The sequence below is a fragment of the Oncorhynchus kisutch genome, linkage group LG22 (genome assembly GCF_002021735.2).
Source record: "Oncorhynchus kisutch isolate 150728-3 linkage group LG22, Okis_V2, whole genome shotgun sequence".
NCBI classification, from domain to species: Eukaryota; Metazoa; Chordata; class Actinopteri; order Salmoniformes; family Salmonidae; genus Oncorhynchus; species Oncorhynchus kisutch.
This window is the reverse complement of record NC_034195.2, coordinates 38,476,009-38,495,479: the sequence shown is the minus strand read 5'-3', so window position 1 is coordinate 38,495,479 and position 19,471 is coordinate 38,476,009. Positions and strand designations below refer to the sequence as shown.

At 44.1% G+C, this 19,471-nt stretch overlaps 1 protein-coding gene across 1 annotated transcript; it reads left to right on the top strand.

The window, feature by feature from the left end:
• Positions 1-303: 303 nt before the first annotated feature.
• LOC109866997 (zinc finger protein 536-like) lies at positions 304-12,816 on the top strand. The gene is made up of 2 exons (XM_031802151.1): positions 304-2,180; positions 9,378-12,816. The coding sequence occupies exons 1-2, from the start codon at positions 548-550 to the stop codon at positions 10,604-10,606; spliced, it is 2,862 nt and encodes a 953-aa protein (XP_031658011.1). The 5' UTR covers positions 304-547; the 3' UTR covers positions 10,607-12,816.
• Positions 12,817-19,471: the final 6,655 nt, after the last annotated feature.

The window sequence follows — 19,471 nt, the reverse complement described above, 5'->3', positions numbered from 1 at the left end:
ACAAACACAGGTGTGCCAAGCTTGTAGCGTCATACCCAAGAACACTCGATTAGTAGCTCGTAGCTTGATGATGGGGGGAAAAAACTATTGAATGAATTTTAGAATAAGGCTGTAACATAACAAAATGTGGAAAAATTCAAGAGGTCTGAATTAGTTTCCAAAGGCACTGAAAGTTTACTGGGACATTTCCATCTAATCTTTTTGTTGTTGTTGTTGAATATTTCATATTTTTTACTTTGAGCTTTCTTTAAACGTATGTAATATGAGGGCTCTATTGCACTGATTGTTCATGTTCATGTGCATGCCTTATGTGTCTTTTTCCTTTCTGTCTTTTAGGTGGAAGTCTCTATTATATGCGAAGGTGTCTCCAACTCCCCTCTCTGAGGAAAAGGTGTCAAAGGTTGCTATACCATCAACCACAAGCAGAACCTTCTGAAGGACTCTGGGACATCCAATCCCTGACCTCCACACTGTAACAGTCCACAGATCTCTGAGTATAGAAAACCACCACGCCATTGGACGAGGGCAGCCACACTTAAGGGGCCAGATGGCACTGCTAGCCAATCAGCTGGTGGATTCAGCCAGGGTTCTAAATGGCATCAATGGGAGGGTGGATCACCTTGCACAGTTCCTGAGGGTACAGAACCAGGGTCACATGACCCATGTCAACGTCACCCAGGAAGACACGCACAAGAATAGGAAGTACCCGTGCCCACTGTGTGGCAAACGCTTCCGCTTCAACAGCATCTTGTCGCTGCACATGCGCACGCACACAGGCGAGAAGCCCTTTAAGTGCCCTTACTGTGACCACAGGGCAGCGCAGAAGGGCAACCTCAAGATCCACTTACGCACTCACAAGCAGGGCAACCTTGGGAAAGGTCGTGGCCGGATCAGAGAGGAGAACAGGCTGCTCCACGAGCTGGAGGAGAGGGCCATCCTGAGGGATAGGCACATCAGGGGTGGTATAGGTCGTCTGACCCAGCCACCATCACCCCACATCCCCCATCCCCAGCTCCAGCAGCCCCAGCCTGCTTCTACCACCACCCAGCTCCCCTTGACTTGCACAGGCCCTGGCCCTGTGGAGACTCTTTCACTGCCATCTGTCTCCCCCAAGATGACCACCACAGACCAGGAGGATCACACACAGGCTCAGCCTTCCGCAGGGTTCCGCTGCTCCTTCTGCAAAGGAAAGTTCAGGAAGCAGCAGGAGCTGGAGCGCCACATCCGTATCCTCCACAAGCCATACAAGTGCACCCTGTGTGAGTACGCGGCCTCCCAGGAGGAGGAGCTCATCAGTCACGTGGAGACGGCCCACATCACCTCCGTGTCAGCCCAAAGTCAGAGTTCCGCGGTGGGCAGTGGTCGGGGCTTGAAGCCCCCTGGTGGGGAGTTCCCCTGCAAGGTGTGTGGTCAGACCTTCAGCCAGGCCTGGTTCCTCAAGGGACACATGCGGAAGCACAAGGACTCATTCGAGCACTGCTGCCAGATCTGTAGCCGGCGCTTCAAAGAACCCTGGTTCCTCAAGAACCACATGAAGGTCCACCTCAACAAGCTGTCTGCTAAGACCAAGCAGCTTCCTGCTGACCCTCAGGTATCTGTTAGCATGGCTAGAGTATCCCAGGATGCCCACTACACAAACCTCTACTCCCAGTACATCTCAAGCCTCCACAGCAGGTTCCTCTCTGCAGAGAAAGCGGGCCAGTCGGAGTTCCAGCAGATCCTTGCCACAGCAGGCATCGGGATGAAGGTGAAGGAGATGCTGGGTAACATGCTGGCACCAGGACACAATTCACCGACGGAGGGTGATAATAATCACTCTCTGTTGGGTTTGAATCATCTGGTGCCTCCCCTGAGTTCGAGCAATGTGGAGTATCAACCACAAGCTCCTGCCAATGAGAGAAACGACCTCAAGAGCTACCCAGGCTGGCAGGTCATGGCACCAGGACTGGCTGTAGATCAGGTGGACCTATACACAGCTAAAGAACAGCAGCGGGCCTACCAGGCTGGGTGGAGGGTGTCAGATGAGCGACGAGCACCTGTGTGCAACCCAGACACCCAGGCTATTAGTAGAAGTAGTAGCCCAGGACTGAGCCATATCTTGGAGGAGAGCTCTATAGGACCAGGCCTCTCTCAGGCTGGCAGTACCCAGGATAACAGCAGCCTACCCTCCTCAGTCTCAGGTACATAACCGTCTTTCCTTACAACTCAATGGTTGCATATTGTTTTAGATATTGTTGTTTCCAGTTTTCTCAATTATTTATCATAGGTCCATCTAATATGTGTATTCTATATTCTATGGTCAATATTCTACAGTAATTGATGTATCCTCAGATCCATGGTCAAGGTCAAATGGATGACCAGCACATGATGACTTGGGCACATTTATATCGATAGGATGTTTGAGAACTTCCATAAATATGCCATTAGTTTCAGATGTAAACAATTTGTTATCCCTCCCATGCACAGACTAGCATGGAATAGAACCGTGCTGTTCCATCAGGAGATAAAACTATGCCTTTGGCTAAACTTCACTAATGTACTCAGGTGGACTTGCCTTGAAGCACAGGGTCAGTAGATCAGCATATCCAAGCAACAAATACAATCGGTTATATTTGTTGCTTGGATAAAGGCCTTTCTTTTCTTATTAACTTTAATGCTGTCATGTTGAATGCTACAGATAATTAGCCTCCATTATTTTATATCAGTTCCATCTCCACCCCAACCCTTGCCTATGGGGCACAAGATGTTAATGCATGCCATCTGGTGTTTTTAATTATTTGATATATACCACCTGGTATTTTTATTGATTGTATTCTGTTCCACCTGGTGATTTTGATGATTTGACTCCCTGGGCGCATGCTTTTCTTGTCATAGCATCCTGTTAAGTTACACATTGTCTGTATTCTAAATAGCTGCCTCACATGGAGAAATACTAAATGTTACTATAGAATACTACAGTACTTACTATAGAATTCTGTAGTAAACTGTAGAATGCTATTCTACACACTGCAGTATCCCTCAATCATGTGTAGTACTTACTATAGAATGTTGCAGTATACTGTAGAATACTATAGTAAATACTGCAGTATTATCAGCAATAAAAACACTGTAGTAAATACTACAGTAATGTCCGCAAAAAGACTACAGTCTGAAAAAACACTAACTTTTTTAACTACAGTAAATACTACAGTATTCAATTTGCATATACTCTGCACATTCCCCTCCCCCATATCTCAGTTTGTGCCATCCATAAGTGAGAAACAGGTTTTTAGAAATGTTTGCAGATTTATTAAAAATGGAAAACAGAAATGCCTTATTACATAAGTATTCAGACCCTTTGTTATGAGACTCGAAATTTCCATTGATCATTCTTGAGATGTTTCTACAACTTGATTGGAGTTCACCTGTGGTAAATTCAATTGATTGGACATGATTTGGAAAAGCACATGTCACACCCTGATCTGTTTCACCTGTCCTCGTTATTGTCTCCACCCCCTCCACGTGTCGCTTGTTTTCCCCAGTGTATTTATCCCTGTGTTTCCTGTCTCTCTGTGCCAGTTCGTCTTGTATGTTTCAAGTCAACCAGCGTTTTTTTCCCCATACTCCTGCCTTTGCTATTCTCTTTTTTCTAGTCCTCCCGGTTTTGACCCTTGCCTGTTCTGGAATCTGTACCCGCCTGCCTGGCCATTCTGCCTGCTTTGACCACGAGCCTTCTGCCACTCTGTACCTCCTGGACTCTGATCTGGTTTTGACCTTTTGCCTGTCCACTACCATTCTCTTGCCTACTCCTTTTGGATTATTAAACATTATAAGACTCCAACCATCTGCCTCCTGTGTCTGCATCTGGGTCTCGCCTTGTGTCATGATACACACCTGTCTATATAAGGTCCCTCAGTTGACAGTGCATGTCAGAGCAAAAACCAAGCCATGAGGTCGAAGGAATTGTCCGTAGAGCGCAGAGACAAGATTGTGTCGAGGCACAGATCAGCAGCAGGGAATGGGAGACTAGTCAGGATCGAGGCAAAGATGAACAGAGAAAGGTACAGAGAGATCCTTGATGAAAACCTGCTCCAGAGTGCTCAGCATGTCAGAGAGGGGCGAAGGTGTACCTTCCAACAGGACAACGACCCTAAGCACACAGCCAAGACAACGCAGGAGTGGCTTCGGGACAAGTCTCCAAATGTCTTCAAGTGGGCAAGCCAGAGCCCGGACTTGAACCCGATCAAACATCTCTTGAGAGACCTGAAAATAGCTGTGCAGTGACACAGAACTTATGAGGGTCTGCTGAGAAGAATGGGAGAATTCCCCAAATACAGTTGTGCCAAAGTTGTTGCGTCATACCCAAGAAGACTTGACGCTGTAATTTCTGCCAAAAGTGCTCCAGCGAAGTACTGAGTAAAGGGTCTGAATAGTTATGTAAATGTGATATTTCAGCTTATTTTTAATACATTTGCAAAACTTTCCAAACCTGTTTTTGCTTTGTCATTATAGGGTATTGCATGTAGAGGAAGGGCATTTTTTAGAATAAGGCTGTAACCTAACAAAATGTGGAAAAATTCAAGAGGTCTGAATACTTTCTGAATGCCTACCTACAGATTATGGAAATTTTGCTCATTTAGTATTTCTCCGGTAGGTTTTCTGAAAGAAAGAGCCTCCATTTCTATGTCAAAGATATTAAAACAAACACTATAGTAAATACTACAGTCTGCAAAAATACTATAGGGAAGTACAGTTCGCAAAAACACTACAGTAAATACTACAATCTGCAAAAACACTACATTAATTACTATCGTATATACTACAGTTTTCTTTTACTGTTGTATAGTTAACTGTAAATAATACAGTACACTACAGTATCCACTGTAGTGTTTTTTCTGACCTTTAGCTTAAAGCATACATTTCACTCTTTTCCTCCCTAGCTTAGAATTTTGGATCTTCCACAGACCTGGGCTAAAATACTATTTGAAATTCTTTAAAATACTTTAGATGTTCTCGGTTGAGCTTTCTTGTTGCACTGGAACCAATAAAAAAAAGTACAAACTCCCAACAGGCTCAGGAGCACTCTAGGCAGACTAAAGCAAACACTCAAAGTATTGGAAAGATTTCAAATAGTCTTTGAACCCAGGTTTGATCTTCTAGCAGGCATGGTGAGAGTCAGCATCTCTGACACGGTTTTGGAGGATTTGATCCACCGTGAAAAAGAGATAAATGGATCAGGTCTAATCTTGTTAAATGTTTTGTTGACATATTGTCTACTTATACTTGTATTTACATGTTTATACCAGTATTTTAAGGTTAATCCTTGCCAGCCCTTTACAAAACAGCTACAATCATTGGTACTTTTCAGCTTCTCCTGTTCCCCAGTCCCCAGCCCATATACCCAACCGATACTGCAGGGCTATGTTTATAAAAGCTAGCTGAGAATGAATCGGATGAATTCTGGGCTGCCACATTCGGTATCAGAGTGTAATTTGAGTCGATATTAAGCATGGAAACTAATTCATTTTAAAGGTCAGGCGTCAGTGCTTCTTTATATGATGGATCCCAGCTCGCCTCTCCTCCTCTTGTTCCTGTGTAATGGAGGACTCACTCAGGGGCTTAAGCACTGCATTGTTTTGCTCTGACAATATATCCCAGAGACCTCTGCAGCTGCTCTCCACGACAGATTAATTAACACAATCACACGCTGCTGGCCCCAGCTCAACACACAGGTCTGCTGCGGGACAGATAGGTAAATCCTATACATATGGAGAACATACAGGCACTAAGTGCAAGTCTTGATGAGGGGTTTTAGGAATGGGATAAGTTTACTGTGCCTGTATTACAGGGGCTGGAGTAGTTTTAACTCAGGAGATGGTGAGGAATTACCATTGTTGCCAGATGTTTCAGTTTGAGACACATTGATTACGCCTGAACAAGTGGCTGATTTTATTCCTAGCCAAACAGAAGTCATTAAGTTATTATATTGTTGTTCCCAGTATGGATAGTGACTACAGTCACTACAAACCTGGCGTTACAAGCACCATACTCTACCAACTGAGCCCCGCGTGACCGATAGATACAGTGTCAACGTGTTAGATTATGGTCTCTTTACTCATATGGCTACTAGCTAGTGTTGAAAATGCTGCTCTTAAAATCTAATCAAGACAGATTAAAAAACGTCCTTTGACTGTAATTCTAATCTTAGATCATGAATAATGATGTGCTTGTTAGAGGCCCCTGACCGACACCAGAGTGTCCAGATTTAAATTGGGAACAAAAACATGCCTGAAATCCTCTGACAGTTATTCATTAGTCCTATTCAAACTCTTAACCCCAAGGTCAATGAGCAGACACCATGTAATGATGTCATCCTCACTTAGTCTTTGTTTCCTTCTCCAGCCTTCACACTACTTCTACTGTACAGATGTTACAGGTTACGAGTGCTTACAGAGAGACGGGGAAGGATCATGTTTAGGGGGATAGAAATCAGTGTAACTATTTAATCGTTCTAACTTCTAGTTCCTACAACCCTTGGCATCTGATGATTTTTAAATGGATAGTTCAGCAAAAGCACATGTTTATATAACATTTAAATATGTAATTTCGCTAAACAATCCCTTTAAGTTGTAGTATGGCTGTTTTTATTTCAACACACAAACTGGGCCTATATACATACGTAAGTAGATTTGAACACTGCTGATTTCTGATTTATAAACCGGATTACCTGTTGGCTTGACTTCCCCATCTCATTTTTTTGTCCCCTAATCCTCTTTTTAATTATTATTGCAGATATGAGGTATGAGGCTCAAACTAAGCTCAAAATGCTTGTTTTCCTAGCTGCTGATAAAAAGATTTACCCTGGGAGTTGTGAACACCTGCCTTGAAATATTGTTCCACGTCTCCTGAATGCCATTTGGCTTAATTGACTTGGAAACGTCCCAAATGCGTCATTGACGATGTGGTCTAATTAATATTAATAATATGCTATTATAAACATCAAAGAACATCTGGTGCCCCTATTTTCTCTCTCCCCAGCAGTCTTGGGTGTGAATATCCCTCTCAGGCGGTTTCATCTTAAAGCTAACCGCCTAGGTTTAGTAATTTAGGTGCTTTAGTTTATACTGCACGCACACTGTTACAATATAACAATTATGTGTGTGTGTGTGCATGTGTGTGTGTATATGCGCACATGTGTGTGTGTTTACATGGGTGGTCAACAGATTGAATAAAGAGTGCATTTCCAAATGAAATGAATCACTTTCCCTACCAGCTGTATGCTTTGCCACAGCACAGTATCAGACGTTTTCTTTTGCATTTCTAATCACAGGTTGGATAACTCATATGCATCTCTTCATTATCTGATTGTCTGTGTTAGGTGAGAGAAGGAGGGCCCTGTAATGATACAGTAATTGGAGTTTGGTTGATAAATCTAAGCACTAAAATGACTCATAATGTGGGTCTCGTCAGTGTAAGTAAATCTAAAAGTGATTAAGTTAGCATGAACCAGGCAATCAGAAAGATGGCACCCGTCCAAAGACAGAAGATGAGTCGGGGCCTGAGTCTTTTTGTTGTTTCGCTGCTCTGGGAGATATTGGCCAGCAAATGTGTTTTTGAAATAGACAGTGGCCAAAGATGAGGTCAGATATGTCTGTTTTTTTTTGCATTTCAGACCTGCCGGAAATTTCATGGTAAAGTAAACCACTGATTAATTGAGATAGACAGTGTATCTATGCCTGCGTTTACAAAGGCAGCCCAATTCTGATATTTTTCACGCAAATTTGGTCTTTTGACAAATCACATATGATCTTTTCACATCAACTCTTGTTCTGATTGGCCAAAATACCAATTAATGAACAAAAGATCAGAATTGGGCTGCCTGTGTAAACGCAGCCTAACTGTCTGAAATACTGCCATTAAGCAGGCGTTTTTTTTGTGACTAAAGACAATGGATGTGGTGTTTCTGAGGAGGCTCTTTCCCACTCACTGTCCTGTTTGAACACATGCATACACACAAATGTTAAGTATTAAGTTAAGTATCTGATGTGAAAAGATCTGATGTGATTGGTCAAAAGACCAAATTTGCATAAAAAATAATTGGGCTGCCTATTAGTGTGATGTTTTATGATCTGCTCCATTCAATACACTTATTTTCCTCTCTCCTGTAGGTATATTAAGTAGTTTAAAATTCCAATATTTAAACAAAGGCTATTTTTCCATATCATTTATCTCATTAAATGACGGATGGTGTTGGTATTAAAGTTGGAGACCGCATAACAAACAACTTTAGATCATTAGATTGAGAGATTTACTTCAGGGAGAATTACCTCAGGGTCAGATCTGATCTCAAGGTGTTATGAAATAGATTTTTCAGCCGAGGGGAATGAATCACTGTTATAAGTCAGATATTAATCCATTAAAGAAGAACAATAAGGCATCAATATGCACAAAATGAAATGAATGCCGCTGTAACTTTATCTCGCCATCCCAGACGCCACATCCCTAAAAGACCCAGTATAATGTATGCCCTGACCTTCAAATGCCAGGAGAGTGTTGGACAATAAACTGCCAATATTTGTGGCTTAATAGCGGCAGATGACTTTTACAGTAATTGGAATGGCACCAAAACAGCTGGGCTGCTTAAAGAAGGTGGAATGCAAAGGGTGTGTCTCAAATAGCACCCTATGCCCTATATAGAGCACTACTTTTGACCAGAGCCCTGGGTCAATATGGTGCCATTTGGGACACATTCAAGGGTCTCTCAGACAAGCACCAACTCAACATGGTGGCACTGTATGTAAACCCTATAGGCAAGGCTGTTATAACACAGTTCAACCTAACATGACTCCTGGAGAGAAGTGTTCATGTATACGTTGTCGATATTGACAGATGTTTCATGGACATGTGACTTTGGCCTAATATGGTCACCGTACAGGTGAGAAGTCATTCCAACTTGCTCACCAAGTTTATGGGGATAAGCCAACAATACACATTTATTTGCTGCTAACATCTTTGAGTATATTCCTTGCGTATGGTGTTCTATACTCCATGCTGTGCGATGATGTATCACCTGTGCTGAAAGCTGATTACAAGCCTGATTTACTGCGGAGCACAACTTAAATCATTCAACTCAGCATTGTGTGGCTCTGCACACATTATTCATGTTTAGAAATGGCGGCCATATGTACACACACATTTCCCAAGTTCACAGAGATGATCCAATCGCTCAGGTTCTTTAGGTTGGTTCTCAGTATGCCAATGATTTAGTTGCACAAGTCAGACAATTGTTTCTGAAATATAACATGTCTACAGCTATCCAGAGAAACTTAAATGTGAAATACTGGTATGGAGATGTCTGGTTCACGCTGCGCTGTTGTTCTGTCTTGTGGCTCTAACAGGTAAGGAGAAGTCCTACAGCTGTCCCTCCAGTGACTACATCAGTGCCCAGTCAGCCTCTCTCAGTTACCATCTAGAGGGCTACCACCCCAACCAACACCCCCAGTGGAACCAGGACACCATGGACAACAGAGCCCCCTCGTCCCCACAGACCCCAAGCCCCAAGGACTGGAACCCTACTTCTGGCCTCTACAGTGGGATGGAAGGCACAGATGAGAACCGGAGAAACCCAGGTACACTGCAAATGGACAGGCCTCCCAACCTGCCCAACCCTTCCAACCTGAACCTACACCGGGCCTATGGAGGACCTCCAGCTATGGAGGAGAACAGTGTGAACCCACAGGGTCTTCATCAATCCATACAGACCTTCATCAATGGCCTGACATCCAGCATTCTGAGAGGTGGTAGAAAGAGGAGAGCAAGGGGAGGGAGGGTCAGCCCTCCCGAGGGAGGACAGGGGAGCTCTGAGGGGGAGTATGGTGTTAGAGTCAGGGGGAGTGACTGGGACAGTGAGGGGGAGGCAGGTGCTGGTGGCTCTGCAGTCACACCCAGGACCAGGAAGTCCCAGTATGAGCCTCTGGATTTATCGCTCAGGCCAGACTGGGTGCTGTCATCACAGCCTGGTTCAGGGGGATTGACTGGGTTATTCCAGCAGCACAGCTCCCTCTCCTCCAATAGCAATGGGCTGCAGGCTGGACAACACACAGCCAGGTCTGACACTGGTAGTGACCTGGAGTTGTCTATAGATCAGGAGGACGCACACACCTATGACTCATCAGCTCATAATGAGGAGTGTACACTGGAGAGACCTGTGTTTAACAAAGAGGAGGAAGAAGAGGACCTCAACAAGTGGAGGATGATGAAGAGTAGCAGCAATGAAGCAGGGCTGAGTGAGGAGATGACAGAGATGATGGTTGGTGTTCCCCAGGGGCCCAGTGAGGGCCCTCAGTGTACCCAAGGGAAGCAGGGCCAGTGGGGCAGGTCGGTCATCCAGCCTCTCCTCTCTCCTCTGGAGCTGTTGAAGCCAAGGCAGACTCCTCACCACTACCTCCATCCCCACAGGAACCTCTCAGTCCTCTGGTCCTTCAGTGGCCAGAATCACACGTTCCTCAATGACAATGAAGAGGGCTTGAATGGTGGAGGGGGAGGGCCAATGGAGAGAGCAGATACTTCAAGTGAGTGTCCCTCTCTCTGCCCAATGAATGATGTCAACTGTACCTCTGCTTCCTAACTCTTTTCAACATTACATGAGAGTACATTGCCATCTAGTGGACAAGTAGTGATCCTGCCCCCTTATATGTTTGGATATTTAGTACACTCTCTTTCACAAAAAAAATAGGCTTACCTCAGCAGACAATTTATCAGAGGAAATTGACAAACTCTAGTTAGTATGAACACTTGTGATTGTGAAACTCAGAAAAACTAAAACAAGGGTACTGGAGTCACAGGTGTATGGCATTGATTACATCCGCACTTAGAGGACGATGCAATTTCACTATCTGATAGGTAACAAATGACCCTGGCAATGGAGAAGCTTAAATCTTGTGCGATACGCCTGCCCGAAAGCAAGATTTAATGACCTGTTCTTTCAGACACTTGGGATCCTTTGATATGATATACATGTATTATGAGTGCAACTTGATACCCCGTCATTCTGATCCATCTGATGCAGAAACACTGTATGAAACACACAATATTCTCTTATGAAAGTATGTGTCAACTCTGTTTGGGCACAACATGTGTTTTGCTCATTGATGGTTCCTGTTGGTAAAAGTATAGGCTACAGTATGTCAGACTAATGGTTTTCTTAGATATACTAGATGTATATTACAACTTCCTGAAGTGACGTATATTTCTGCACTCATCTCACCTCTTCAGGTCATGCATATTGAGGGTTTACAATTTTATTTACTTATCTTTGGTCACTTGTACAATTTTTTACAATAAGTTACAAGTTACATCGCTAGTATAGTTTGGTATTGAAATTATGAAAGAGGATAACTAAGTAAACCCACTGTAAATGCCTTACCCCCCCCCCCCCCCCCCTCAGTACTGCACTCTAAAGTACGGTCTATCATTAGCTAAGATGGAAAGCCATCAGTCAAAGTTGCCATAATTGACATTGAGCCTAGCGAGTGCCCTCTAACTACAAACAACAAGCAGGTGGTCAGTCAGACATTATTCTCATCACAACAACTGCTTCTGCCTGCTCTGTTTTGAATATTGGCCAGGTGGCATTGTCAAGGACCTGCCTCCTGTCCCTATGTCCCCATACTGTACGTCTAGGTCTAGTCACTCAGTGACATATTGCTGGGCACCGTGGACATGGAGTGATGTGTGTGCAATGACAGTTCAGGTCGGACACAGTGTGCCATCGGTGGTAATTGGCCAGATGGTGACCCCTGGATGAACCCGTCTGTATGCTCATTTGTTTTATATCGAGCCCTCCCTCATGGTTAATGTCCTGCAACTGCATCTCCCAATCACAGCCGCTAGATGGCGATACAATCCAATTATTTTTCAGGAAAAAAACGTGAGACCTGGAGAATATGAGTAGATCAATACAGAAAAGATTATCTAAGGATGAAAGAAAGAAAAATAAAATACCTGACTTGAAAGGGAGAAGACTCATTAGCTCAATGTCTGAGTGCATACCCTATACTGAAAGGATGAGAGACAGAGAGAGTATAGATGGAGATAGATGGAGCGACAGAGAGGTGAAAGAAGAAGGCAAGTGTGGCTGTCTCTGAGCAGATGTCGTTTGAGGGCAGAGAGAGGGCAGGCCGAGCAGGCTGCCATTGTGCCTGGGTCTCCCCATAGAGATAATGAAGGGTGGAGTGCTGGGAAGGATGTGCAGTCATCACTCACTGTCTCTGTGCCATCAGAGCTCAGTGCTGTGTCATCCGTCACCATTCAGCTCCTCTGGCCCCCACAGTCCCGCCACTGTCATCATGGTCATTATCTCTGCCTGAAACACACAAGCACACACACACACACACATTCATTTGTGCGCGCAGATTAACACACACACATTCATTTGTGCTCGCAGATTAACACACACACACACACACCCTGTGTGTGACATACCTAAACACCGAGATTGCACACTCACGCACACACACACTCTCCCTCCCCTTCCCACATCCTTTCTTGTTTCCTGGTAAATGTGTGTGTGAGCTGGTCTGGTTTGAGGCTGGTGTTTAGCCTATGAATGGGTGATCATGTGTTGGGGAGATGGATGGCTCTGGGCCCAGTCCTGTCTCCTCTAATTGTAAAATATTAGTTAGATTAGACTGTGGCCTGTGAGTAATGGAACTTATTTGGAGGTTTCCCTCTCCTGGACCTCACCTCTCGTCCATTGGGAGGGAGATATCAGGAAAAAAGAATGTACAAGACAGGAAGAGGAGAGAGAAAGAGGGGAGAGATAGGGAGAGAGAGGGAGAGGGAGAGAAAGAGGGGAGAGATAGGGAGAGAGAGGGAGAGGGAGAGAAAGAGGGGAGAGAAAGAGGAGAGAGAAAGAGGGGAGAGATAGGGAGAGAGAGGGAGAGGGAGAGAAAGAGGGGAGAGAAAGAGGGGAGAGATAGGGAGAGAGAGGGAGAGGGAGAGGGAGAGAGAAAGAGGGGAGAGATAGGGAGAGAGAGGGAGAGGGAGAGAGAGGGAGAGGGAGAGAGAGGGAGAGAGAGGGAGAGGGAGAGAGAGGGAGAGGGAGAGAGAGGGAGAGAAAGAGGGGAGAGAGAGGGAGAGGGAGAGAAAGAGGGGAGAGAAAGAGGGGAGAGAGAGGGAGAGGGAGAGAAAGAGGGGAGAGATAGGGAGAGAGAGGGAGAGAGAGAGGGAGAGAGAAAGAGGGGAGAGATAGGGAGAGAGAGAGGGAGAGAGAAAGAGGGGAGAGAAAGAGGGGAGAGAGAGGGAGAGGGAGAGAAAGAGGGGAGAGATAGGGAGAGAGAGGGAGAGAGAGAGGGAGAGAGAAAGAGGGGAGAGATAGGGAGAGAGAGGGAGAGAGAGAGGGAGAGAGAAAGAGGGGAGAGAGAGGGAGAGAGAGGGAGAGAGAAAGAGGGGAGAGATAGGGAGAGAGAGGGAGAGGGAGAGAGAGGGAGAGGGAGGGAGAGGGAGAGGGAGAGAGAGGGAGGGGAGAGATAGGGAGAGAGAAAGAGGGGAGAGATAGGGAGAGATAGGGAGAGGGAGGGAGAGGGAGAGATAGGGAGAGAGAGGGAGAGGGAGAGATAGGGAGAGAGAGGGAGAGGGAGGGAGAGGGAGAGATAGGGAGAGATAGGGAGAGAGAAAGAGGGGAGAGATAGGGAAAGATAGGGAGAGGGAGAGATAGGGAGAGATAGGGAGAGAGAAAGAGGGGAGAGATAGGGAGAGGGAGAGATAGGGAGAGATAGGGAGAGAGAAAGAGGGGAGAGATAGGGAGAGGGAGAGATAGGGAGAGATAGGGAGAGAGAAAGAGGGGAGAGATAGGGAGAGGGAGAGGGAGGGAGAGATAGGGAGAGAAAGAGGGGAGAGAGAGGGAGAGGGAGAGATAGGGGGAGAGAGGGAGAGGGAGAGATAGGGGGAGAGAGGGAGAGGGAGAGATAGGGGGAGAGAGGGAGAGGGAGAGATAGGGGGAGAGAGGGAGAGGGAGAGATAGGGAGAGGGAGAGATAGGGATAGGGATAGGGATACGTGTAGAGATTTGACTTGCTTTATATTATATTATTTGCTGAATATGCTTAATTTGTAACACGTTAAAAAGATAGCTTACATTTTGTAATGGCTCCAAGAAGAAAGGAGATTTGGTAAGATATTTTAAGTGTAATTTCCTTTTCTTGAAACATATATGGTTTGCCAAATGCACTGTCCTGACCTGTTCCAAAATATTTTATCCTGCATTTAGCGATGTATTACACCCTGACTTGATTTTTTCCCCCTTCTTACAATACAATAGGGAAAGCCTTTAATTTGCAGACAATACTATGGCTGACGCTGTAAAACAAACATTTCACTGCAACTATCCGGTGAATGTGACCATAAAATATACAAATACAGTACCGGTCCAAAGTTTGGACACTGCTACTCATTACAGGGGTTTTCTTTATTTTTAGACATTGTAGAATAATAGTGAAGACGTCAAAGTGATGAAATAACACATATGGAATCATGTAGTAACACCATTTTTTTTAAAATAAATCTAAATATATTTTATATTTGAGATTCTTCAAAGTAGCCACCCTTTGCACACTCTTGGCATTCTCTCAATCAGCTTCATGAGGTAGTCTGGAATGCATTTCAATTAACAGGTGTGCCTTGTTAAAAGTTCATTTGTGGAATTTCTTTCCTTAATGCGTTTGAGCCAATCATTTGTGTTTTGACAAGGGAGGGGTGGTATACAATAGATAGCCCTATTTAGTCAAATACCATATCATGGCAAGAACAGCTCAAATAAGCAAAGAGAAATATAGAAAATAGTAAAAAATAAAAAACCCTAGAATGAATGAATGAGCGTACGAACTTTTGACTGGTACTAATATATATATATATATATATATATATATATATATATATATATATATATATATATAGTTGAAGTCGAAAGTTTACGTACACCTTAGCCATATACATTTAAACTCAGTTTTTCACAATTAATCCTAGTAAAAATTGCCTGTCTTAAGTCAGTTAGGATCACCACTTTATTTTAAGAATGTGAATAGTCAGAATAATAGTAGATACAATGATTTATTTCAGCTTTTATTTATTTCATCACATTCCCAGTGGTTCAGAAGTTTACATACACTTAATTAGTATTTGGTAGCATTGCCTTTAAATGGTTTAACATGGGTGAAACGTTTCAGGTGCCTTCCACAAGCTTCCCACAATAAGTGGGGTGAATTTTGGCCCATTCCTCCTGACAGAGCTGGTGTAACTGAGTCAGGTTCCTTGCTTGCACACGCTTTTTCAGTTTTGCCCACAAATTTTCTATGGGATTGAGGTCAGGGCTTTGTGATGGTCACTCCAATACCTTGACTTTGTTGTCCTTAAGCCATTTTGCCACAAATTTGGAAGTATGCTTGGGGTCATTGTCCATTTGGAAGACCCATTTGCGACCAAGCTTTAACTTCCTGACTGATGTCTTGAGATGTTTCTTCAATATATCCACATCATTTTCCTGTCTCATGATGCCATCTATTTTGTGAAGTGCACCAGTCCCTCCTGCAGCCAAGCACCCCCACAACATGATGCTGCCACCCCCTTGTTTCACGGTTGGGATGGTGTTCTTCGGCTTGCAAGCCTCCCCATTTTCCCTCCAAACATAACAATGGTCATTAAGGCCAAACAGTTCTATATTTGTTTCATCAAACCAGAGGACATTTCTCCAAAAAGTATCATCTTTGTCCACATGTGCAGTTGCAAACCGTAGTCTGGCTGTTTTATGGCGGTTTTGGAGCAGTGGCTTCTTCCTTGCTGAGCGGCCTTTCAGGTTATGTCAATATAGGACTCATTTTACTGTGGATATAGATAGTTTTGTACCTGTTTCCTCCAGCATCTTCACAAGGTCCTTTGCTGTTGTTCTGGGATTGATTTGCACTTTTTGCACCAAAGTACGTTCATCTCTAGGAGACAGAACTCCTTCCTGAGCGGTATGATGGCTGTGTGGTCCCATGGTGTTTAAACTTGCATACTATTGTTTGTATAGATGAACATGGTAATTTCAGGCATTTGGAAATTGCTCCCAAGGATGAACCAGACTTGGCTGATTTCTTTTGGTTTTTCCGATGATGTCAAGCAAAGAGGCACTGAGTTGGAAGGTAGGCCTTGAAATACATCCACAGGTACACCTCCAATTGACTCAAAGGATGTCAAGCAAAGAGGCACTGAGTTGGAAGGTAGGCCTTGAAATATATCCACAGGTACAGACATAATTTTCTGGAATTTTCCAACCTGTTTCAAGGCACAGTCAATTTAGTGTATGTAAACTTCTGACCCACTGGAATTGTGATACAGTGAATTATAAGTGAAATAATCTGTCTGTAAACAAATGTTGGAAAAAATACTTGTGCCATGCACAAAGTAGATGTCCTAACCGACTTGCCAAAACTATAGTTTGTTAACAAGACATTTGTGGAGTGGTTGAAAATAGGTTAATGACTCCAACCTAAGTGTATGTAAACTTCTGACTTCAACTGTATATATATATATATATTGTAATTTATATTTTAGCTCCCAGAGCGTCAGTAAGACAGGTCAGTGATATTCAGACAGGTCAGTGATATTCAGACAGACAGGTCAGTGATATTCAGACAGACAGGTCAGTGATATTCAGACAGACAGGGTAGTGATATTCAGACAGGTCAGTGATATTCAGACAGACAGGTCAGTGATATTCCAACAGACAGGTCAGTGATATTCAGACAGACATGTCAATGATATTCAGACTAGATTGACAGGTCAGTGATAGACAGACAGGTCAGGGATAGACAGACAAGTCAGTGATATTCAGACAGCTAGACAGGTCAGTGATAGACAGACAGGTCAGTGATATTCAGATAGACAGGTCAATTTTATTCAGACAGACAGGTCAGTGATATTCAGACAGTCAGGTCAATTTTTTTCAGACAGACAGGTCAGTGATCTTCAGACAGACAGGTCAGTGATATTCAGACAGTCAGGTCAATTTTATTCAGACAGACAGGTCAGTGATCTTCAGACAGACAGGTCAGTGATATTCAGACAGACAGGTAAAAAAAAATCAGACAGACAGGTCAGTGATCTTCAGACAGACAGGTCAGTGATCTTCAGACAGACGGGTCAGTGATCTTCAGACAGACGGGTCAGTGATCTTCAGACAGACGGGTCAGTGATATTCAGACAGACAGGTCAGTGATCTTCAGACAGACAGGTCAGTGATCTTCAGACAGACAGGTCAGTGATATACAGACAGACAGGTCAGTGATCTTCAGACAGACAGGTCAGTGATATACAGACAGACAGGTCAGTGATATTCAGACAGACAGGTCAGTGATATTCAGACAGACAGGTCAGTGATATACAGACAGACAGGTCAGTGATATTCAGAGGGCATACAGATGTGTCACAGTCTCATTTCATAGTCTCATTTCCTGTACTGCTGGTTACTATACACCAATAGATGGAGGGTTTCCTTCTGCGGGCTTTTTACATTTTTTCACCAAAATCACTTTTTATGTAGATGTTAAAGAAAGCTTTCCATTTCATACAGTAGGAGGAGGAAGAGGAGGAGGGGGAGGAGGAAGAGAGAGGTTAAAAGGTTGTGGCAGCGGGTTTTTTGAGGTCATATGACATCATCCCATAATGGTTTACTGTAATCATGAATGATAGAAGAAGCCGTGGAGTTCTTCCAAAAAGAAAGCATGGAGATGAGTTGTGCTGTAACCAGGCCTGTAATAGCACAAGACAACATCTAGACATAAGCTTTATTCGCACAGGACTTGTGTTACTATAGAACGTTGGTTATGTAATTATTGCCCCAGCATGTCCGTTGTTCCAGTGGACGATTCGGATGGGATTTGTTTTACCAAACTGCCCCTGTAATAATTTGTTATCCTCATTCAAAATTGACCATTATGACTGAAGCCTGGAGGCTGAAGTTGATATATGACAAGGCAGTTCATTCATCTGTATGCTACTTGCATAGCACTTTGTTTTAAGCATCCATTTGTTCCCATGTTCTTACCCAAACTGGGTGCAGCACCTGTTAAACTCTGTAATATCCCTGAAAACACAGGGATGACGATTATTATCAGAGGACCAGGGAGTTTGCTGAAAAACAGTAGTTTTTTAGGGCTGGGATAATAACCTTCTTGCCAAGTAAAAATGACTGACATGCCAGATTCAGACGGGACTAAAATGACTGATGTGGTGATTTGTGCTCGTGCACATAATTGTATTACCGGAGCTCACCCAGTTAAACGTATCCCATCTGAATAGGGCAATGGTGTGTGTGTAAAAGTACAAACATTAGAGTATAACCCAGTCAACTGATTAGTTGATGGGAGAGAGAGAGATGGAGGTAGGGCTCAGTGTAGCCAGCTGCAGACGTCTCTCATTCCTCAGCCCAACACTCATCACCACCATGAGCCCAGGGTGCATGTGTGTGTGTTTCTGTTGTTCTTTTGTGTGCGTAAAATGAGAAGGGAAGGACTTCAAAATCACAAATGAAGTAGTATGTTTCATGTAGTCAGAGGTGGAATTAGATGGGGAACGCATGGTATAATCAGTAGGGAGGGCTGGGAGGTTGATTTGTCTAAAGCAATGCTTTCCTCTCTGCCAGGGGGGAAGCCTTTCCAGTGCAGGTACTGCCCCTACAGTGCCACCCAGAAGGGGAACCTGAAGACTCATGTCCTGTGTGTCCACCGCAGGCCCTTCGACAGCAGCCTGTACCCAGACAGACGCCTCCGACGGCCCCGTGCTAACACCCCTGTGACACCCTACACCTCCCAGGAAGGTTCTGCCCCTAGGCCTACACCCACTGGGAGAGATATCACCATGGCATCATTGTGTGGGACTTGATGTTGCTATGGCAACTGCATATAACCATAGGGTGTGTTCGAACATTTTATCTGGAGTGCCAGAGTGTGCTCAGAGTGCATTCTGGGCATTAGTAAATTCTGAAAGTTGTCAGATTGTCAGTTAGTAAATTCAGAGTTTCGCTATCGGAGTGTTCAGAACGCACACTGGACGCTCTGGCCGAGGAGTAGGGTTGATCTGAGTGTTCAGACCTCACATCGGCAGTCAGGCACCCAAGCTAACTGCCTAACGATGGCTAGCTTGCTAGCTGCTTCCAGACACAAATGAGAAAACACCTTTACTTGCCCTAGCAGAGCTGGTTAGGCTGTTTTCATGTTATCCAGAGCGTTGGTGACTGTAACTGTAATGCTGGTGATAATTGAATTAAGATGTTTTGCCGTGGTTTAGTACTTTAGTTTCAGGTGTGGAGGATGACAGAGGGAGGATAGGGTTATGTTCTTGGAGATGGAAAAAATGTACATTCTAGTGTGGACTTGAAAATATATTTATCTGTAAGAAACAAACTGCCTATAATAAAGTGTATTGTGGTGTGTGGAGTACAGAGAGATTGAGTGCTT

Excerpts from the sequence above, each read along its gene's own strand:
- LOC109866997 (XM_031802151.1), top strand. The coding sequence starts at position 548 with ATGGCACTGCTAGCCAATCAGCTGGTGGATTCAGCCAGGGTTCTAAAT. Across the intron at positions 2,181-9,377 it reads CCTACCCTCCTCAGTCTCAG|GTAAGGAGAAGTCCTACAGC; the intron begins GTACATAACCGT and ends TGGCTCTAACAG.